The sequence below is a fragment of the Ptychodera flava genome, chromosome 9 (assembly GCF_041260155.1).
Source record: "Ptychodera flava strain L36383 chromosome 9, AS_Pfla_20210202, whole genome shotgun sequence".
Classification (NCBI taxonomy): Eukaryota; Metazoa; Hemichordata; class Enteropneusta; family Ptychoderidae; genus Ptychodera; species Ptychodera flava.
This window is the reverse complement of record NC_091936.1, coordinates 44502766-44515514: the sequence shown is the minus strand read 5'-3', so window position 1 is coordinate 44515514 and position 12749 is coordinate 44502766. Positions and strand designations below refer to the sequence as shown.

Here is a 12749-nt window from a genome sequence, read left to right as displayed (position 1 = left end):
TTTGCCATCCGACATGATTTCATCTCGACCCGTCGAATGGATCTTGAAACAAACATGGAAATTGTTTGGGTTCGTTCGCAAATTCAACATGTTTATTGTAACTGTGTACATTCCACCAAACCCTTCATCCGCTTTGTTTGAAGAGCTTGACAAGTCACTCGACAAAGTAACGTCAATTTGCAAGTCCAATGCTCTGATCTTTATTTGCGGCGACTTCAATTTATCGGATATTTCCTGGACCAAGACGTTTGATCTCTCAAATACTACCAACTCTTCTTCCTGGAAAAATCGGAGCTCCGATCACTTCGTTGAAATGCTGAATGAATATAATTTATTCCAAGTTAGTACAATTAACACTTGTAATGAACGTCAGCCGGGACTTGGTACTCTGTAATGAGTGTTGTGTAGTTGTCTCTACAACTGAGCCAGCTGTATCTTCTGATCATCTGGCGTTGTCGTGTTCTATCAACATACCTTACTTTTTTATTGATGTTAATTGCCAAGATAGATGGCTACACAATTTTCGGAAAGCAGATTTTGATCATCTCCGCAATCTCCTAAATGTGTGTCCTTGGACACTGCTTAGCGGCGAAGCCAACGTCGACGAAACCATGGAGAGGTTCTACGACCTGCTGACTGCGTGTATTGATGACTGCGTTTCGAAGATCAAAATCCGCCCAAGGAAATATCCAATCTGGTTCACAACGGATCTCATCTGCCCACTCAAACAGAAAAATGTCGCAGATAAACATTACAAGGCATCCCAGTCACAAGAATCGTACGCAGTGTTCCTGGAACAACGCAAAGAATTAAAGCAAGCCAAGAAACGCGCGTACAATGAGTACCTTTGTGACATGCAAGACCAAATTATAATTAATGGTAAACGTTTTTGGTCATTTGTAAATAGTAGACGTAAAAACCGATCTCTGCCAACGTCTCTTACTTACAATGGCAGTAGTGCTGTAAACTCATCTGAAATGGCCGAGCTTGTTAACACATATTTCAAGTCACTTTTTAGTGAAGATACTGGAGATGATTTTCCTGAATGCAAATATTTTATTAATGATTGTTTAAGCAATGTCATCCTTACAATTGAAGAAGTGACAGATATTTTAAATGATTTAAATCCTAATAAGGCTTCTGGTTCAGATGAGATTCCCATCCGAGTTGTTCGCGCGGTGCTCGAACAACTTGCGTTGCCCTAACTCTGCTTTTAACAAGTCACTTCAAACTGGTGTTTTCCCGTCTTTGTTTAAAAGGGGCAACGTTGTTCCTATTTTTAAATCTGGGTCTCTGAATGAGGCCAGCAATTACCGTCCAATATCACTACTTCCAGTCTTCAGTAAAGTTTTTGAGAAAGCAACTTTTCCTCACATTGACAATCATGTACAGAATTCACTGGATATCAATCAACATGGTTTAAATGCCGCTCCACTGTTACTAATCTTGTTTCATACACCGACTATTTATCTACAGTTATCAATAATCGGGGTCAAGTTGACTCAATATATTTTGACTTCAGCAAAGCATTCGACTCAGTCGACCACAGGCTCCTACTTTATAAACTTTCACATTATGGTTTCAATGTCAACATTTTCAACTGTTTTCACTCGTATCTTTCAAACAGAGTTCAGCGGGTAACAACTAATGGTCATTTGTCGTCTTGGTGTAACGTTACGTCTGGTTTCCCCAAGGATCCCAATTAGGACCTCTCTTATTTATTGTATATAAATGACATCAACCCATCTGTTACCAACTACATGTCACTGTATGCAGATGATTCAAAATTATACAAGAAAGTTTTTGATACTAAGGATTTTAGGTCATTACAACAAGATCTCAAAACACATAGAGAGATGGTGTGCGGTATGGAAATTGAAACTTAATTGTAAAAAGTGCATGATAATTTCTTTTACCAATAAAGAGGTACCTATTTCTATATAACTACACCAGTAGATAGAGTGACATCAGTTAAAGATTTCGGATGTGTATATCACTCACAATCTCAATTTCTCAACTCACATAAATGCGATCACTCTCAAAGCTTTTAAATGATTTGGTTTTATTAAACTTACTTCTAGAGTTTCACAATGTTAACACCCTTAAGACTTTATACATAACGCTTGTAAGGAGCCAACTTGAGTACGCCAGCCAGGTTGGTCTCCACACCAACATTACCTTGTCAATCGACTTGAAAGGGTTCAGTGTAAATTTGTAAAATACTTGTGTGGCAGAGTAGGAATAGTATACTCATCAAATAACTACAAGTCACTTTGTACATTTTTTAAACTTCCGCTCTTACAGGAACGTAGACATTTTTTAGATATGGCTTTCTTTTATAAGTGTATGTTTTCTTCATACGATTGTCCTGAAATTTTAGAGAATATTTGTTTTAATGTACCTTCCCGTTCATTACGCTCCGTACAGCTTTTTAAACCAACAGTGTCTAAGAATAATGTGCACTTGTTTGCATTCCTACAACGATCAATGAAATTTTTAAATACAATTTTACCGAATCGGACTTTTGATATTTTTAATTGTAGCTATGGTAAATTCCGCAGTTTTTTATTTAACTCGATTTATTTGTCTTAATTTTGCAACTTTTGTTCCTCTTATTTGTCACCTGTTTGTTATTAACTTGTTTCCTGGTTGTAAGCTTATGTTTGTTCTGTATTTTTATTTGTTTATTTATTTTTTTGCTGGAACTGTAATTTGGCGCAAGCTCGTTGTTCCTAGTCAAATAAAATAAAATAAAATGAAATCACTTTTTTTTAAATATACTCCGGCAATTTCCTAGGAATACGAATCAGAAGACTTATACGTAGTGATTATAAACAAAATTGTTGTCATGGAAACCCCTTCCGTATTTTTATCTCTATCAACTATCATAAATATTTTAGTTTGTCAAACATAAGCCCTGTCAACATGTACAACGAAAAGAAGACCCCATAACTGAACGCAGAAAGTTTTCATTTTATCCATGCTACCATGAAAATCAAAGAGAGTACTCGACTTTTCATCTACAAATTTAGCAAAGTCAGAGCAAGCCAGCATCGAGGTTCAAATACATTTACAAGTATTAATCAATGAACGAAATCTCACTCTGAGAAACCAGTGCGAACATCCACACTGCCGCCTTAAGATAGAATGTGCCGTGGGGAAATATTGAACTTCAAAACTTTTACAATTATTTTCTGATCTACAGCTTGTAGGGGCTCATTTTAAATCTCCTGGTGTAAGAAAAAAATTGACGATCCTACTTTTTCAAAAATCGAAAATTTTATTTTTCTTCATAGAATTAACACAGGGATGTGGCCATTTTGAATGTCAAACATTGGTAAGTCTTGGGTAATCTCTTTCTCTAGCACCAAAATTTGCACGGTGACCTCCACAGACTCCAAAAAGCCTAAAAATTGGTTTGCAACGTCATGGAGTCTTTCAAAAACAGTGCTTCCCGTTGTCTTCCCACAACAAACATCGATAGGGCCGTGTATTAGCAACAATGAATACCCTGACGTTACTTGGGAAAATCAATCAACACGCTCACACGCAAGTGTTGTTTATAGGTAAAAGAAATTCTACGAAACAGGGAGCTTATAACGCTGTGATCTTTTGTATGAATCATGTACAATTGCTATGTCTAACTTGTCCCTCGTCACGTTTCATAATACCAAAGACATCATTAGCAAGATTTAACCGTCGGCACTCAGAAACACACATTGACACAAACACACTCAAGCACCGTTAGAGAAGGTAATTTGATTTCAGATAAGTAATTTTATGCGTTTCATAATTCTGTGAAATCTAACTGTAGAACTGAGTCTCGTAAGCCTCGATCCTTTCAGAGAATTTTTTCTGCAAATTCTCTGAACGCACAAGGCACAAACTAAATAATATGTTTCAGTTGTGAACTTTACACAAAATCGCTCCAACCTTGATGCTGTTTCAATTGCATAGATATTCCTGGCAACATGTTAAATGCTTATTACTCATATGAAACGCTAACTTTTAAAAAAAGCAAAGCACTCGAAGCAGTCACGATGAGTTTTAAACAAGAATTTATCAAATACATTTGACAAGTAAATACTGTAAAATACAAAAATTAAAATAAGATAAAAATTGGGATAAGGTGAAAGATTTGTTGTCTTGTTTGCGACTGTGACTGATTGATCGCAAGAGCAGTGTGCAAGTCCCTCGGGGAAGAGTATAAGCGAGACATCAAGTTTCCAATGAGAGCAAAATGTGTGGTGTATTTAACTCCCTCTGCAAACCTTCTTTTGAGGTACAGATTAAGACAAGGTCATCAGCATAACATAATGAGTTAATTGGAGTATTATTCAATACTGGTGGTTCGGTATTTACTTTGTCTAGATTTGTTTTCAAGTCATTGACGTATAAATTAAATAGACTAGGACTTCAAACACAGCCCTGTTTAACTTTTTTTTTCGACTTTCAGGCTGGGCGAGACAAAACTGTTTGTTTTGATGTGTAATTTTGTGTTAGTGTACATGTGTTTTATAAGTCTATATAATTTGCCATTAATATTATTTTTGAGAATCAAGTTTATGAAAAAGACCAACTCTCCATACCGAGTCAAAAGCTTTCGCAAAGTCAACAAAACAAACATAAATATTCTGCTTTTTGTTAATATATTTGTGTATTATTGTCTTCAGGGTAAATATGTGATCTATTGTGCGGTGGTTTTTGCGAAATCCAGCTTGACTATTCCGTATAATATGATTGTCATCTAAAATACTATTTAGCCTTTCATTTAGAATGTAAGAGAGAAATTTTCCTACACAGCATCCGACAGAAATGCCCCTATAATTTTTCGGGTCATATCTATCTCCCTTTTTAAATAAGTGTGTCATAATGCTCGTATTCCAGATATCTGGGAAGTTTGATGTTTCTAAAACGGCATTAAATAATTTAGCCAAGGGTTTACACAGAAAGGGAGAACATGTTTTAACAACTCTATGCAAAACCCATCAATCCCTGCTGGTTTTCTTGTACTTTTTAAATTTCTAATTGCTGATAACACTTCTTTGGTTGTTATTGACTTATCCAGCTGCTGATTAGCCTGATTCTTAGTTTCTTCAGATGTCAAACTATCAATAATTTGCTGTTGAAAATCATTATACTTGTCATTTTCAACTGAGTAAGAATTTTTGTAAAATTCCATCCATGCTGAGGCTGAGATACAATCTCCAGTATTATTAACTTTATCATTATCTTTTAAGGGCTTGATCAATTTCCACATATAATGTAAATTGTTAGCATGTAGACTGTTTAGTTTGTCGAAGTTGTTTTGCCAGAATTGCAATTTCTTATTTTTAACAAGTTTTTTTACACTTCTTTTTCTTTGTGTAATAGATAATTTTTAACTGACTGTCATAAGGAGCTTTATTTAACAGTTTTGCTGTTGCTATTAGGTCCCTTTTTGCTGCATCTCAGCTTTTGTCAAACCATTTTGATTTCTTTCTCTTTAAATTTTTCTTTCTCTGCGGCTTTTGTCTATTGCACTGCAAGCTTTATCCAAGATGTCATTAAAATGCTTAGTTGCTGAGCAAGTGTCAAATTTGTTATTGAAAATATTAGTATTCAAAAATTCTGCAAAAGCTTTTTGTAGAATCTTTTCTGCAAAATCTTTTCTTCATTTGCAATAATAACACCACTGCTCTTGCTCAACCCTCAAATTTCAACTCAACGAGCATAGCTAAGGGACTAGTAAGTTTCTTCAGCCTGGAAGAACGGTGGATTGTGGAAGAGGTCACTCCTGTTTTTGATTTTGGTGATGGTGGGCGGGGCGGGGTACCGTGATTTTTGAAATTCTCAATTGCGGATTAGTCTGTTTTTTTTATTATAACGGCCCATACCAGCATCAAATGGAAGCAGTTGGGAAACACATCGCATTCTGTTATCAAATGTAACACTTATACTCAAACACGACATGACAAAATATGGCAAAGCCAAGTCAATGAAAGTTACAGTGGATGAAAAGCTACTTTCCAGATCTAACGAGAACGTGACCGTTGTGTTTTCTATCCGTCCCAGGTGTCAGGCACTGCGTCATCTCCAGGTCTCTCCGATCAAGAGAGATATCCTTTATTTTTACGTCTGTATCCGAGCGACACAATATTGGTTCCAGGCTGGGAAGCCTTGTTGAGGTATTTTAGATGGAAGAAAGTGGCGATCATATATGAAGATGTTGAAATGTTTTCTCTGGTGAGAGATGCTGTTTGATTTTTAAATAATTCGTTCTACTCTGTGTGACTTTCATTGATAAGAGATGAAGAGACTTAAAGGGACAAAGTCTCTTTTTTACCTTTTTCATGAATTTTGTTCGATATGAAAAGTAGTTAGTGTTGCTTGACTTCTTGAAACATAGAGGTCAACAGTGAACAAACACAACTCTGCTTGCAAGCAGACAAGATTAAACATTCAGCGAAACATTTTACGTTCTTATATAACACAAAGGTGAAAAGAGCGACTTGGTCCCTTTTAAAGGTTTGGCAGAGCACGGATTTCTGTATCGAGCGTCATGACCTTCATATATTTCAACTGAAATATTTTGTGCATTCAATGTAAAAACTACTGTTGTTTCCTCAGCTTTAATCTAAGTATTTTGAATTATATATTTGTGGCCTTTATTCACTGTCGTCACTAATTCGTAATATTTAAGGAACAAAATCAAACTGTCATTCAAGGCTGTTCATGAAGACCATCAAAACTATATTTGGTACGATACTTTCAGCATTTTTTAAAGTCACTTCATGAAAATAATAATGGTTAATATTTAAGTTCCCCGAATTCCATAGCGCCCTTTGTAGACATGCAAAGACCCTAGACTGGCAGTAATATAATTGACAGACGGGTTTCGTTTGGTGACCCTACTTCTCATTCAGTTTTTGAAAAGATACAACATTATTTGTCGCATTTCATGAAAATGACATTATTTTTAATTTTAGTATGAATTCGTCATACTTCACCTCAAAGCTATATTACAGTAACTTTGGAGCGGTTGCCATTATGTCTGTTCTGTTTGTAAATCAGTGTTATGCTCTACTCCTAGAATTACGTCAAAATGCCAACTTTTCATCAATACAGCTAGTAGGACTATATGTGTGAGGTATCAATTACCATGGTTGACAGTTTGTGAAAAATCAAATTGCATATTGTAAACAAGGAGAGCTAAGTTTACAAGACTGATACCCAGTATTGAAATATAATTTAATGAGATTAATTTGGAAATGTACTTGTTTTATAATACAAAATCATTGAAAGATTATCAAAATTCATCGTGTCTTTGTATAACTGCCGATCTGATACGACGTTTGCTCGTGCAGCTTATGAAGGAGTTGGTGCTGTTGTTTGAAGATCATGGTGGTTATGAAGTCTTGACAGTGGAACACGTGCAGAGTGGATTTGAACCAACCAACCAGATTCAAAGTTTAAAGGTACACCGTTTCCTGAAGAACTGTCGTCATATTTACATCTGATTCGTTCAGGTTCAGTCACCTGTGCTTTGGTGAAATAAATGAAATATGCAGCCTTTTGCAAATATTGCATATTAATATGACACAATGACAAAAGTTCTATTTCAGACGAAAGAAGCCACGCGGCTACAGTCGCACATACATTTCAGCATGTTTACATCAAGGCTTTGCATTCGTGAAGTGTTATCGGAACCAGGTTCACAATCATTAAAGCGACAAATGTGCTCCCCATTAATTTTATTTGTCTTTTGAAAAATCGTGTACCGTATCCTCTGTAATATGATAACAGCAACGATTTAATAGTGACGTACCTTCAACATAACTCTCAAGCAGATCTGACAAAGACAGCAGTGACACTAGTTCAGATGCAAATGCTGATTGACTTGCTAGAAGCAGGCCTCAGGAAAGAAAAACCACAGATTATGGTGAATGGTGACGTTGTGTTTTAACTCCGACTCATGTCTTCATGCCTGATCGACGTTATTTGTATTGTCTGACATAGGTACTGCATGACACGGGAAAAAACAAAAAAAATATGTCTGACTGTGTTCCTGAACTCCAACCCCCTTTCTGGGTGATACTTCCGAAAATTTAACATTATTTGGTATATGATGAAAATATCTTATTCATCGTTTTAGAACCACAATGCCAGGATTATCATCATATTAGCATACCCGCAAATGACGAGACAAATCACCTGTCAGGTAAGATTTCCAAAAAAGCCCAGACGCACTTTGCTGTGATAAGGTACGCTGTAAAATTTGCTTTCCAAGCACGCTTCAATTGCTAATATACTTTTTACCAGGTCCATTAATGTTTTTATCGAAACAATGTCATGATCTAACGATGGACAGGCAACCTTAACTCATTTAACTATTTTTGAGGATCAAATTCGTCCAAGTTTGAAAAGTTCAGAGCACATACATCGAATTGTAACTAAAAAGAAAGGGATGAGCCAATTTTGTCAACGGAAAATCACGTTTCGCGGCGCTGCTCTTTTACACAAAGCACCATGGTTAATCTTCATCGCTTAGCAACAATCTGCGTCGAGGTCAAAGGTGATATTCATGACGTCACTTAAGCTGATGCTCGAGATCTTTGAATGCTGTGGCTTACAGGTTGGCTGCAGATCATCGTCATCAAAATGATATCAAAACAGCCAATAAGCTGCAGGCTTCCAACCCGTTGCACATTTACCCCCACATTTTCATGAACATTTTCTATTGTAGAACTTTTACTGCGAATTACTACGTTTGGTAAATTATGGACTGGTACGGCGCATGGCTAGAAAAAATCTTAATTGTATTACCCTTAACGATTAACACAGTGTTAACACACACGACCAAGCGGTTCTCAGATAGCGGCACATGGGAAATGTTTAAGCAATAAAGGTACACCAGTCCACGGTAGACCACAATATTTGACCAATTCACGACATATATGAACTTGTCAAAACCGAGTGATATACTGTCGCTGGGTGTGCTTTATTGCTATAATATCATAACAGTACCTTGAAATTCCGGCATTGAACATCAAAAAGGGATTTTTGCTTTTGCCAAGAGCTCGCACGTGTGCCAACCGTGCTGTATGGCGAATATACCACGTTTCTTTTCACATTTCGACTAATCAGATCGGTGTATTTACGCCATCGATATACTGCTACGATATAATAAATGGTATAAAGTGTGAAAAAATATAGACTGACTCTAGGTAAAGAGTTACTTAGGGCTGTCAAGGGATATCCACAAAATTGTGCAATGACGTCAACTGGTCGATGGAGGCACTGGTGAAACAGCGTACGCTTATTGAGTGTATTTACATTTTACAAATTAATAACTGCTCTGACAAGCTTAAGGTAATAAGCAGCATTAAGCTGCTGTGTGTTTATCTTAATATTAACTATTTTTGAGCGAGTAAAGAACGAAGTCATTAATAGGCGTTGACATTTATTTCCAGATTTTGAAAATTTAAGCCAATATTACAAATATTCATTTGTCAGGGACGGAAATATTTTCTCCATCCACAAAGGTATTGTTCTTCTCCTCAGGCCTACCGGATGGGTCTGTACGGTCGGAAATACGTGTGGATGTTACCTGGTTGGCTTAGCAGCAACTGGTACTTAGGACCCGATGGTGAAAATGGAGTAACGTGTAGTGAAGAACAAATGAAGTCAGCCTTGGAAGGGTATCTTGGCATCAAAGTTCTGTCATACACCAAAGACTTCAATAAAGTTAACTTTCATGGAGTGGTGAGTCATGAAATAAACATGTTCACTACACTGTTTGTTACCATCACTCGATCGGAAGACGTGAAAAGTCGACAGCCTAGGGGTTATCAGATTCTGTTCTCACGAATGAATATACCGTCATGTAAAATGTAGTCAGTCCTAAGGTAGAATGCATCTAGAAAATGACAGTTTCACGATTTTTTTCTTAAAGCTCAAACTTGTCAATATTCAGATGAGAAATATGGCTTGTCGAAACATGAACTACAAATGACGAAACCCGTTCCGTTATATATTGTATGTCGCACTTCTTAAGGTTGTGCTTACAAAGCGGTAGTTTTCATCTTTGCCCATACCTTGGCTCAAGAAATATGAATGTCTTTCCACAATTCAAAATACATGAGAGGATCAGAGGAGCGTCTTACCTGAAATTTACTGGTTTTTTACTAGTGTTGCTAGTAACATTCTTTATTTATTTACTGGTCTGGGTAAAGTGATATCTGGTCCTAGAGGTGTCAAGATGCTGGAAAGGTCATCTTTGCCACAAGATTAAGAACAAGTCCACACAATTGTGCTACACAAGACAAGGAACTTTTAAATTTTGAAAAATCAAATCTCAATCCCCGAAGCGCATTGGGTAGGAAACTGCGATGGTCACGTTGCCATTGCATAATAAAGTCAGTACGAAATTCTACGTTTGAGTAAGATTTCAAAATATCAGAATTGAACGGATTTCCTGTGATCAATCTCTCCATCTATAAATCATAAAGAGGAGATAGGCTAATGCTAAACCTGATTAAAATCTGATGTAGAGATGGCGGATTTCCTCTTGTGCTTCTTTTGCTGCTCTCGTCAGCTGATCCGCTAAAGTCACCACGCTGCATTTTCCCAGCTGCTATAGAAGACCCCATTAAATCTCACACATTAGGCAGAGCAAACAAGAGGCCAGTCGGTAAGAGGTTTGCAACGCCTACAATATATCAATACCAAGTGGCCATGGCATGAGGTGTGAGCAGCTTCACTCCCAGGGCGATTTGCTTCTGAGACAGTGAACCCATTTCTTTCAAGTTTCAACTATCAGCTAACGAGAGTAGCGAAAAACAAGGAAAGGTGGAAATATTTCCACCCCTACCTTTAATTTCATTAGGCTCTTATTCGTGCAATATTGCGTGAATCAAGTGCATATTCCTCAGTAATATGTAAATGATTGTCTATAAAAAAAAAAACAATAAAAAAACAATTAACTCAAAACACCGAACAGATATTGGTTTGATGAACTTTCGTCAATATCTTAAAAGAATATTAATTTTCGTACTCTAATTTGACTGAAATTCAGGTAAGTTGCCGTAAAAGGGAATCTGATTTACATCGACTACTACAAACTTGCGTAATCAAAGCAGATTTTCAGATCTGGAGGGTCTTTCCAACGTCTTTGATCATTACATACGTTTCTTCGTGGAATCTCACTACTTTTACTGTTTGCATCGATAATTTGTCCTAGACCCCGAGTGAGGCAGATCATGATTTGTATTCCTTCATGCAAGCGACCTACTACTTCGGTGGCTTTGGCTATGACACGATCGTGTGCGCAGCGATTGCGCTACACAATGTAGAGGAGTCGCTTTCTCGCATGGAACCCCCGCGACATCTAACAGACTTCACCTACGAAGATTTTGAAATGGCAAGGCACATTAAAGATTCAGTGCAAGAGTTGGTCTTGCATGGTGTCACTGTGAGTCTTTATTATGCTTTTTGATACTGTCGAATTACATTTTGATTGTTTAAATGCACGCAGAATGAACCATAAAGAAAGAGGGTGATATTTTTTGTCCTGTATAATGTTCAGGATGCTAATATATATATATATATATATATATATATATATATATATATATATATATATATATATATATATATATATATATATATATATATATATATATATATATATATATATATATATATATATATATATATATGTATAGGATAAAGCCCGAGTACGAGGGCTCTTCTGGTATATAAAGTCCAACCCAACAAATAAAATGTCGAGGGCGCAGGCCGAGACATTTTATCGTAGGGTTGGACTTTATATACCAGAAGAGCCCGAGTACGAGGGTTTTATCCGACTTAAAAACTATCGCCCCTAGCTGATATATTTTCGTTTTCTATGTGTTTACGTCAACCGTCCCCTTTGTCAATGTGACATGTTTAGGATATGAATTAAAACTTTTATTTGTAAATAGCCTTCCAATGTAATGGAACATCCTATAAATGCCCTAGGGCACATTATATAAAAGCCCTAGGGCACAGCAGATTTTGTGCTGCAGCTGGTTTCCGCTGTGTTACCAAATTTGAATATTAAAACGTACCAGATGTCTACAGAATATGACATGTTCACTTTTGATTGGACAGTACTTTACTACGGCGCTGTCATTCGTTTCTGGAATTTGGTGACAAAGGCTTTACGAGTAAATAAAACACCCTGATTGAGCACTCTGATTGGTCATCAACAGTAGATAGTTTTTAAATATATATATATATATATATATATATATATATATATATATATATATATATATATATATATATATATATATATATATATATATTATATATATTATATATATATATATATATATATATATATATATATATATATATATATATATATATATATATATATATATATTATATATATATATATATATATATATAAGAAACTGTAGGAATTCAGGTGATCCCAGTGGAGCGTGGAGCGGGGTGAAGATAGAAGAAATTTGGGTTGACACACACTACCACACCTGGTTGTTAGGTTCCAACCGTATTTATTATACCTAAAACACAACGTTTCGCTCTAAATTTAGAGCTTCTTCAGGTGTTTTCTCGAGGTTGTGAGTACGGTCAAAACTGTCTGGACCTACCTGGTCTCACAGCCTCGAGAAAACACCTGAAGAAGCTCTAAATTTAGAGCGAAACCAGCGAAACGTTGTGTTTGAGGTATAATAAATACGTTTGGATAACAAACACCA

General features: G+C 36.3%; 1 protein-coding gene across 1 annotated transcript; it reads left to right on the top strand.

Annotated features, from left to right (window-relative positions):
- Positions 1 to 611: 611 nt before the first annotated feature.
- On the top strand, positions 612 to 10196 carry LOC139141331 (gamma-aminobutyric acid type B receptor subunit 2-like). Its single transcript, XM_070710961.1, has 5 exons — positions 612 to 962; positions 6055 to 6225; positions 7347 to 7457; positions 8135 to 8200; positions 9544 to 10196. The coding sequence occupies exons 1-5, from the start codon at positions 612 to 614 to the stop codon at positions 9874 to 9876; spliced, it is 1032 nt and encodes a 343-aa protein (XP_070567062.1). The 3' UTR covers positions 9877 to 10196.
- The last annotated feature ends 2553 nt before the right edge of the window (positions 10197 to 12749 follow it).

Excerpts from the sequence above, each read along its gene's own strand:
- LOC139141331 (XM_070710961.1), top strand. The coding sequence starts at position 612 with ATGGAGAGGTTCTACGACCTGCTGACTGCGTGTATTGATGACTGCGTT. Across the intron at positions 963-6,054 it reads CTTACAATGGCAGTAGTGCT|GTGTCAGGCACTGCGTCATC; the intron begins GTAAACTCATCT and ends TATCCGTCCCAG. Across the intron at positions 7,458-8,134 it reads ACCAGATTCAAAGTTTAAAG|AACCACAATGCCAGGATTAT; the intron begins GTACACCGTTTC and ends TCATCGTTTTAG.